The sequence below is a fragment of the Melopsittacus undulatus genome, assembly GCF_012275295.1.
Source record: "Melopsittacus undulatus isolate bMelUnd1 chromosome W unlocalized genomic scaffold, bMelUnd1.mat.Z SUPER_W_unloc_1, whole genome shotgun sequence".
NCBI lineage: Eukaryota > Metazoa > Chordata > Aves > Psittaciformes > Psittaculidae > Melopsittacus > Melopsittacus undulatus.
In genome coordinates this window covers 960106-970030 of record NW_022993942.1, presented here as the reverse complement: position 1 = coordinate 970030, position 9925 = coordinate 960106, and the positions used below count along the sequence as shown (strand labels likewise).

General features: G+C 41.9%; 1 protein-coding gene across 1 annotated transcript in view; it reads right to left on the bottom strand.

The window, feature by feature from the left end:
* Positions 1-3313: 3313 nt before the first annotated feature.
* The window catches only part of LOC117438170 (chromodomain-helicase-DNA-binding protein 1-like), an 83021-nt gene continuing 76409 nt past the window's right edge, over positions 3314-9925 (bottom strand). Inside the window, 5 exon segments of the mRNA XM_034073630.1 lie at positions 3314-3629; positions 4207-4347; positions 4769-5026; positions 8487-8612; positions 8979-9101. Of these exon segments, the coding sequence (XP_033929521.1) occupies positions 3558-3629; positions 4207-4347; positions 4769-5026; positions 8487-8612; positions 8979-9101 (720 nt within the window). The 3' untranslated portion in view covers positions 3314-3557.

Genomic DNA, 9925 nt, shown 5'->3' with positions numbered 1-9925 from the left:
ATGGAAGTGAATCGGGAAGTCTCGGTTGGTGCGATATTGCCACCAGTGCACTGCTGTGTTCCTTGACCTTCAGCAACCCCACAACAGAAGGGTCCTCTGAGAGACCAGGCAATGTGGGCAGCTGCTTAATTTCCTCCATCTCCAAGGCAGCTATACCAAAAGCCCATCGGTACCCTTTTGGGTCTTTCAAGTACCCTCTCCTGAAATAATCTCTCCTGAAAGTATAAAAAATGTAAAGAACTGAAAACCTGCAGGTTGAAATAAAAACAGTTTAATAAGTAAAATAAAATACAGTGATAATAGAAAAGAATACCAATAATAACAATAATGAGAATAGTAGGAAAAAAACAAAAGAAATGAAAGTTCAGAAATCACAAGTGGTGCACAATACAGTTGGTCACCACCCACCAACTGATACCCAGCCCGACCTGAGCAGTGATCACTGCCTTCCACATAACATTCCCTAATTTATACACTGAGCATGACATGCCACAATATGGAATATCCCTTTGGCTAACTTGGGTCAGGTGTCCTGTCTCTGCTTCCTCTGGGCTTCTTGTGCCCCTCCTCACTGGCAGAGCATGAGAGACTTGAAAAGTCTTTGATCAGGGTAAGTGCTACTTAGCAACAACTAAAACATCGGTGTGTTATCAGCATTATTCCCAGACTAAGCCAAGACATGGCACTGTACAAGCTTATGAGGAAGAAAATGAACTCTATCCCAGCTAAAACCAGGACAAGATACTTTCTGAAACAATTCAACTTGGCATTCAACACAGGATCGGCATTCTTACTCTGAGCAGTTTATAAACCCTACTTCTATGCAGATACTGACAGAAACTGAGATATATAGGATAAACTTACTTTAGCTGTGCCTAAACTAGTAACAGTGATGACAACACAGAGGTACCCATAGATATATTTCATATGTGCATTCTTGAATTTTCACACCAATTCAAACATGCCAATAGTAAATGCAGATAAACCAGTTAGCATATTTTAAATTATAGACACTTGCTTGGCAATACCTTTCACAGAATCATTAGGGTTGGAAGGGACCTCTGGAAATCATCTAGTCCAACCCACTTGCCACAGCAGGGCCACCTAGAGCAGGTTACACAGGAACACATCCAAAAGAATTTTGAATGCCTAAAGAGAGGGAGAATCCACGAGGCCCCAGGGCGGCCTGTTCCAGTGCTCTGCCACCCTCAGTGTAAAGAAGTTCTTCCTCATGTTGAGGTGAAACTTTCTGTGTTGTAGTTTATGGCCATTGCTCCTCATCCTCTCATTGGGCACCACTGAAAAGAGTCTAGCACCATCCTCCTGGCACCCGCCTTTGAGATATGCATTAATGAGACCCCCTCTCAGTCTTCTCTTGACTAAAACAGACCCAACTCCCACAATCTCTCCTCCTAAGAAGATGCTCCAGACCCCTGAACACCCTTGTGGCCCTCCGCTGGACCCTCTCCCAGTAGCTCCTTGTTTTTCTTGTACTGAAGAGCCCAGAATTGAACACAGTACTCCAGATGTGGCCTCACAAGGGTTGAGAAGAGGGGAATGATCACCTCCCTCAACTTGCTGGCCACGTTCCTTCCAAGGCACCTCAGGATACCACTGGTCTTCCTGACCACAAGGACACACTGCAGGCTCAGTCAACTTATCATCTACCAATACTCCCAGATCCTCCTCAGCTGAACTGCTCTCTAGTAGGCCAGCCTGTACTGGTAATTGGGGTTCTTTCTCCCCAGGTGCCCATATGCTTGCCCTTGTTGAAGCTCATTAGGTTTTTCTCCTCCCAATTCTCCAGCCTATCAAGGTCTGGCTGAATGGCAGCACAGCCTTCAGGTGTATCAACCACTCCCCACAGCTTTGTGTCATCAGCAAACTTGATCAGGGTAGACTCCAGCCCTTCATCCTTGTTATCATTGATATACAAGTTGAATAAGACTAAACCCAGTCTTGATCCCTGGGGAAGACCATTGACTACAGGCCTCCAACTGGATGCTACTCTGCTGATGTGTGAACTCTGCCATTCAGCCAGTTTTTGATCCACTTCACTGTCCATTCATCTAACCCACGTTTCCTAAGCTTACCTATGAGGAGGTTATGGAAGACAGTGTCAAAAGCCTTGCTAAAGTCAAGGAAGGTAACATCCATTGCTCTCCCCTCTTTGACCCACCCTACAATGTAATCATAAAAGACTATCAGATTGGTCAAGCAAGATTTACCCTTGGTGAATCCATGCTGACTACTCCTGATGACCTTCTCTTCTACATGTGTGGTAATGACCTCCAGAATGACCTGTCCCATCACCTTTCTAGGGATGGAGGTGAGGCTGAGTAACAGTAGTTTCCCAGGTTCTCCTTCTTGCCATTTTTGAAAATGGGAGTAACATTTGCCTTCCTCCAGTCATCAGGCACCTCTCTCATTCTCCATGATTTCTCAAAGATGATGGAGAGCAGCAGATGAACAATATCTGCCAGCTCCCTCAGCACCCTTGGGTGCATCCCATCAGGGCCCTTGGATTTATAAGTCTTAATTCTGTCTAGCTGATCTCTAACCCAACCCTCTATGACTAGGGCAAAGTCTTCATTCTCCAGCCTTTTTACTTACCTCCGATTTCTGGGACTCCTGAGAGCCATCTTCAGCAGTAAAGACTGAAGCAAAGGCAGCATTCAGTAAGGCGGCCTTTTCTGTGTCTTCTGTTACCAGGACACCCATCTGATTTAGCAGCGGGCCCACATTTTCCGTCATCTTCCTTTTGCTGTTGATATACTTGTCGAAGCCCTTCTTGTTGTCCTTGATGTCCTTTGCCAGGCTCAATTCTAAGTGGGCCTTGGCCTTCCTTGTCATATCCCTGCATACCCTGATGACATTCCTATAGTCCTCTCATGTGGCCTGTCCCTTTTTCCACTTCTCATAAATTTCTTTCTTCTGTTTGAGATTAACTAGGAGCTCCCTGCTCATTCATGCAGGTCTCCTGCCCCCTTTGCTTGATTTCTTCATCATGGGTATACACTGGTCTTGAGCTTGGAGGAAGTGGTGTTTAAATATCAACCAGCTCTCTTGGACTCCCTTCTCTTCTAGAGCCCTATCCCATGGGATTCCTCTAAGTATGTCTTTGAAGAAACTGATGTTAGCTCTTGGGAAGTTTAAGGTTGGAATTCTGCTTACTGTTTTGCTTCCCCCAAGCAGGATCCACCATCTCATAATCGCTACAGCCAAGGCTGCCCCCAAGCTTTCCGTTTTCAACCAATTCCCTCTTGATTTGTTAGTACAAGGTCCAGCAACACACCTTTCCTCCTTGGCTCCTCTACCACTTGTAACAAAAAGTTATCTTCCATGATGTGCAAGAACTCCCTGGACTGTGTGCTGGGCCATGTTGCCCCTCCAAGAACTAACTGGGTGGTTTAAATCCCCCAGGAGAACCAGTGCCTTGGACTGTGAGGCTATTTCCAGCTGCCCATAGAAGGCCTCATCAACTTTCTCCTCCTGATCGGGTGGCCTATAGTAAACACCCACAACAGTGTCTCCCATATTAGCCTCTCCGTTAATCCTCACCCATAAACTCTCAACTCATCACATTCAGTCACAGTGGTAAGGTAAAAAGATGAAATGCATACGTTTACCTGTCACAAGTTAGACAAGAAGTTAAATGAGTTAGCCTCAACAACCCACAGCAGTAATTTTCATTTAAAAAGGTAAACATGCTAATTATACTACATTTGACCATGGCATAATGAAGAATATACCTTCCAGAACAGATTTGTTCCTTCCTCTCTCTAATGCAACAAGTCTGTAATACTTCAAGCGCAACTTTGAAACTTCATTTCTCGTTAGCTTACAAAGAACAAAGAGGTATTTGATAAGGCCCAGCCAGACACTACAGCAACTGCTTTAAAATTCATTCACTTCTGTCCTTTAAGAAGCCGTATCCATGAATTATTCTTGAGGATGGATCTTCACAGTCTGTATTTTAAAACTATTCAGTGCACAGACAACTAGACAAATACTCTTCACTATACTGCATGAATGCAATAAAATAGAGCTGCTGACTTTAGTATAGTGTCGATAAACCTTCACAGATCTAATCTTTTACTGGCAAGAGATATCTGTGTTATAAAACCTAATAGCAGAATCAAGAATATCAGAAATTGTGTTCATTTAGCATATCAAGTGTAAAAAAGTTATCAACAAGGGACATACCACACTGAATGTCTTCTGATCCAGTTCTTCAGATTCTTCAGATATAGGAACTGGTTCACTAATTGCAGTAATATGAACTGGAATATCCAACAGTGAAACTTTTCTATTTTTTTCTTTATTTTCAGATTTGATTTCATTTACCTAAGAACAAAATATGAAAATGTATCTGATAAGCAAACCTTATTTGGGGGCTGGAATTATACTGCAATTAGGCAATCACTGTAATTTCTGTATTCTCTTCAATAACAAAAAAAAAATCTGACATTCAGTGACAGCACCTTTACTTTTCTCTCTCTGAGGGATAGAGGAGAATGGACAAATTTCTTGCACCCCTTGTACTCTCAAGTCCCACTAAGCTATGCATCTTAAAGGGCAATTTCCTATTTCAGTTGCCTGCCCTTAGAGTTACAAGTGGCAAAAATAAAACTTCAAATGATGAAAAAGATTTCAATGAAATGAGAGCTGTAAAGTAAATGATTCAAAATACCTTTTCTACTCAAAATCATTCACAGAATCCTGTTGGCCTTTTCTAGTACTATATAAGAAAAATAAACCTAGTTACCTTTACTTCCTTTGCTTCTTTTTCTTTCAGTGTGGATTCTTTTAATTTGTATTCTCTCTTTTCTTTAATATTTTTTAATTCTTTCTTATCCTCTTTTTCTTGTTTCTCCCTTTTCAAATCCCTCTTATTTTCTTTTTCCTTTGTCTCTCTTTTTTCTTCAGCTTCCTTTTTTATACCAATATCTGACTCAGGCTTTTCTTCATTTTCTTCTTCTGCTTTTATTTTTTTATGTGGATGCTTCACTGTAACAATCTCATTCTGCAACACACAAGCATATATGTCATCAAATTGATTTCCTAACTATACAAGTTTTGTAACTATCAGGTTAAAATGCACTTTTTATCTGTGTGTGATCTCTTTAGACTTCGGTTTAACACCTATCAAATGGAGCTGGATGCAGTTATGAAACAAAATGAGGAGTACTCATTTCCTTGATGTGACACAAAACAAGTACTGATTGGGCAGGGGTAATGGGGGGTGTGAGAAATTAAGTCCATTTAACTTTCAAATCCCCAAAGAAATCTGCCCCTGTAAAAGGTAAAGCTGCAAAGAGCTAAAAAAAAATAAGGAAGTAGGCATCACAAGACTGAGCTGATTTTTCAGGCTATGGTGATGGTTAAAGACCTGTGTTCTGCTTAGCTTTGTTCCAGTCACCTTTTACTGACCACAAATTAAACATTTATAGCTACAGGAAAAGGGAAAATAGTTCCAACCTTCTTTTTTCCAGCTGTTCTGAAGAACCTACTGTTCTTTCAGCTACTTCAAAATGAGAATATTAGGTGCATCATGGCCCCTAAATGTCATCTGTTGTTTTTTTATTGTTGTGTTTTGTTTTTTTATTTCTCTCTAGTGGTTTCTGCTGTGTGATAAATTTAAATAAATGACCCAACAAAAACAGAGGACTAAAGGAATACATAGAATCATAGAATAGTTAGGATTGGAAAGGACCTCAAGATCATCTAGTTCCAACCCCCTTGCCATGGGCAGGGACACCTCACACTAATCCATATCACCCAAGGCTTCATCCAACCTGGTCTTGAATACCGCCAGGGATGGAGCATTCACTACCTCCCTGGGCAACCCATTCCAGTACCTCACCACCCTAACAGTAAAGAATTTCTTCCTTATATCAAGTCTAAACCTCTGCTGTTTAAGTTTCAACCCATTACCCCTTGTCCTATCACTACAGTCCCTAATGAATAGTCCCTCACCAGCATCCATGCAGGCCCCCTTCAGATACTGGACGGCTGCTAAGAGGACTCCACGCAGCCTTCTCTTCTCCAGGCTGAACAGCCCCAACTTTCTCAGCCTGTCTTCATATGGGAGGTGCTCCAGTCCCCTGATCATCCTCGTGGCCCTCCTCTGGACTTGTTCTAACGGTACCATGTCCTTTTTACGTTGAGGACACCAGAACTGCACACAGTACTCCAAGTGAGGTCTCACAAGAGCAGAGTAGAGGGGCAGGATCACCTCCTTCGACCTGCTGGTCACGCTCCTCTTGATGCAGCCCAGGATACGGTTGGCCCTCTGGGCTGTGAGTGCACACTGCTGGCTCATGTTCATTTTTTCATTGACTAACACCCCCAAGTCCTTTTCTGCAAGACTACTATGAATTTCCTTTTTGCCCAACCTGTAGTTGTGCCTGGGATTGCTCCCACCCAGGTGTAGGACCTTGCACTTGGCATGGTTAAACTTCATGAGGTTGGCATCAGCCCACCTCGCAAGCATGTCAAGGTCCCTCTGAATGGCATTCCTTCCCTCCAGTGTATCAACCGAACCACACAGCTTGGTGTCAGCGACAAACTTGCTGAGGGCGCACTCAATTCCATTGTCCATGTCAGCGACAAAGATATTAAACAAGAGCGGTCCCAACACCGATCCCTGAGGGACACCACTCGTTACTGGTCTCCAGACGGACATTGAACCGTTGAGCACAACTCTTTGAGTGCGACCATCCAGCCAGTTCTTTATCCACCGAGTGGTCCACCTATCAAATTGATGACACTCCAATTTAGAGACAAGGATGTCGTGTGGGACAGTGTCGAACGCTTCGCACAAGTCCAGGTAGATGGCGTCAACTGCTCCACCCCTGTCCATCACTTTTGTAGCCCCGTCATAGAAGGCCACCAAATTGGTCAGGCAGGATTTTCCCCTAGTAAAGCCATGCTGGCTGTCACCAAGCACCTTGTTGTTTTTCATGTGCCCTAGCATGCCTTCCAAAAGAATCAGCTCCAAGATTTTGCCAGGCACAGAGGTGAGACTGACTGGTCTGTAATTCCCCAGGTCATCCATTTTCCCCTTCTTGAAAATGGGGGTTATATTTCCCTTTTTCCAGTCGTCAGGAACTTCACCCGACTGCCATGATTTTTCAAATATGATGGCCAGTGGCTTTGCAACTTCATTCGCCAGCTCCTTCAGGACCCGCGGATGGATTTCATCAGGTCCCATGGACTTGTGTACATTCAGGTTCTTAAGATGGTCTCGAACCAGATCCTCATGTACAGTGGGCCCAAGGTCTTCGTTTTCACAGTCCCTGCGTCCGCCTTCCAAGACTCGGGTGCTGCGGTCAGAGCCTTTGCCAGTGAAGACCGAGGCAAAGAAGCCATTCAGAACCTCAGCCTTCTCCAAGTCCTGTGTAGCCAGTTCTCCCAAAAGCTTCCAAAGGGGGCTTACATTGTCCTTAGTCTGTTTTTTAGCCGCTACATACCTATAAAATCCCTTCCTATTATCTTTAACATCCATTGCCAAGTTTAGCTCCAGTTGGGCCTTAGCTTTCCTAACTTGGTCCCTAACTACCCTGACAACATCCCTGTATTCATCCCAGGCCACCTGTCCTTGTTTCCACCTTTTATAAGCCTCTTTTTTCTTGTGAATTTTTCTCAGCAGCTCCTTATCCATCCAAGGAGGTCTCCTGGCCCTCCTGCTGCACTTCCTTCTGGTCGGGATGCAACACTCCTGAGCCTGTAGCAGGTGATCCTTGAATATTAACCAAGAGTCTTGGGCCCCCTTGCCCTCTAAGGCTATATCCCATGGAACCTTGCTAAGCAGGTTCCTGAAGAGCCCAAAGTCTGCTCTCTGGAAGTCCAGGGCAGTGAGCTTACTGCACGCTCTTCTCACTGTCTTGAGGACCTCAAATTCGACCATCTCATGATCACTGCATCCAAGACTTCATAAAAACATAACAAAGTTAAGTGGTCTATTAGTATAATGAAAACCCTGAGATAAACAGAAGCATTTACTAGCATGTCTGAAAACATCATTTATTCGCACTGTTCTTACTAATCAAGCTTGATTTTTTTTCCTGAGCCTGAACTTAAGTTGCTACCTGAAGAATCATTATCAGTAGTAATAATGGGTTAGTCAGAAATGTTAGTTTTATCTTCAGATAAAAATTACATTAAAAATTGCATTTCTAGCAGACACAATGCTCGTCTTTAAAGAATATTGAAATTGCACAATGTCACTTGTAACTGGGTGGCAACCTTATTTTATGATGTCATAATTTGGAAAACTAATCATAATGTCTGAACTACAAGCTTATTAAATTAAAATAGATATAATCTTCCATGTGATTATATTGATGCAATATTAACTACCACAGAAGGAGGATGCCATTCAAGTGCTTCAGTTTTATTAAGTCAAACAGAAGATCAAACAGAAAGAGCGTTACTAATAGAAGCAACTGAATAGCCATCTTTACCATATGAATGACATTTACCTCGTTATCTTCATCAGATTTTTCTGAGGGTGGTGATGAGGAATCACTTTTTATTTCTTCTTTAATTTTTGCAGCCTTTGTTGCTCTGTTCTTCTTAGTTCTTGTTTTCCTCCTCTTTAAATTGCCCTGAATGCAAATTAGTACCTTTAGTATGTCAACCAACAAGTGTCTTTGAACCACAGTTGCAGAAAAAGATTTGTTTTTTATGTTAAAGAAAGCGTGAATTTTATTTATTGCCACTAATGACCATGACTTTTCTCAGGACTGGAGACTGAGCCTAATGCAACAGTAGAGAATATATACAAATAAGAGAGAATAAAACAATATTAAACTTGCAATTCACTCCTTGAGGTAGCCTCATATAATATAATTAGCAATACGGAGAAAAATTACACAAAGCAAAGAAGAGTGGAAGTAAGAATAAAACAAGTATCTGCTGACATGCCCATAAACATTATGTTATCTCAGTACTGAATATCAAGCTTTACTTACTACACCAGTAAGTCTTTGTGCTTCTTTTCTTGCGAGGTCTTTATTCAGCAATTTAATGAGGTAATCTGCACGGGTCTGTAACTGCTTGGCTTGGGGTTTCTTATCTGGATCATCAGGTAAAATCTGAGAAAAGCAGTGGTAGTATCAACTAAAAGTATACATTATCAAATTAGGAAGCTGCTAGTCTTGAACACTGAGAACAGGAAAAGCTGAATTAAAAAAAAGGTAAAAAATAACCCCAATCCAACTATAACTGATCAATATGCCAACATGCTTCAAGGAATGAAAAATTTTTTTCCCCCAAACACACAAATAACGTAGTCTTGGAAATGGTCTCACAAAGTTTACAAGAAACTAGCCTCAGATTTTTGTTTCCACTCTCATAGTTTATCTAAAAAGTGCAGAGGTCCTATATTACTGTCATACACAGGTCTCCTAGCTCTGCTTTGTGCTTCTAAATGCATTAACTCATTACCACAGGATATTTCAGAAGCCACAAATATAAATTAGTGTTTCCATAAAACAAGCAACTAAATGGAAAGCAGGGGCAGGATATCATTAAACAGCTTTGTATACAACCCTGGCTCCTCAAATCCCAAAGTTACAGGTTGTTGGCAATGTCACTGAATTTGCTTCACTCCAGTCTTTCCCTATGTTTCTCACTACTTCTAAGCAGCTATTGCGCTAATTCTAATCTATTCTCTTGTTGCGAATGAGTTTCAAGCAAAGAAACCAGGAACAGGAAAACCAAAGTAAAACCCCAAAACAACCTTCCCTCCAAAAGATCGAGAATAAAATTAACAAAACTAGAGCATTTAAACTAGGAAAGCAAAAAACAGAAGAGAAAGAACCCAAGTGACAGAGATCCAAATAAATAGAAATACAGAAACATAATAGGTTCTAAGAAGGCATACATCAACTGAATACACAAAATCTTGAAATCTAAT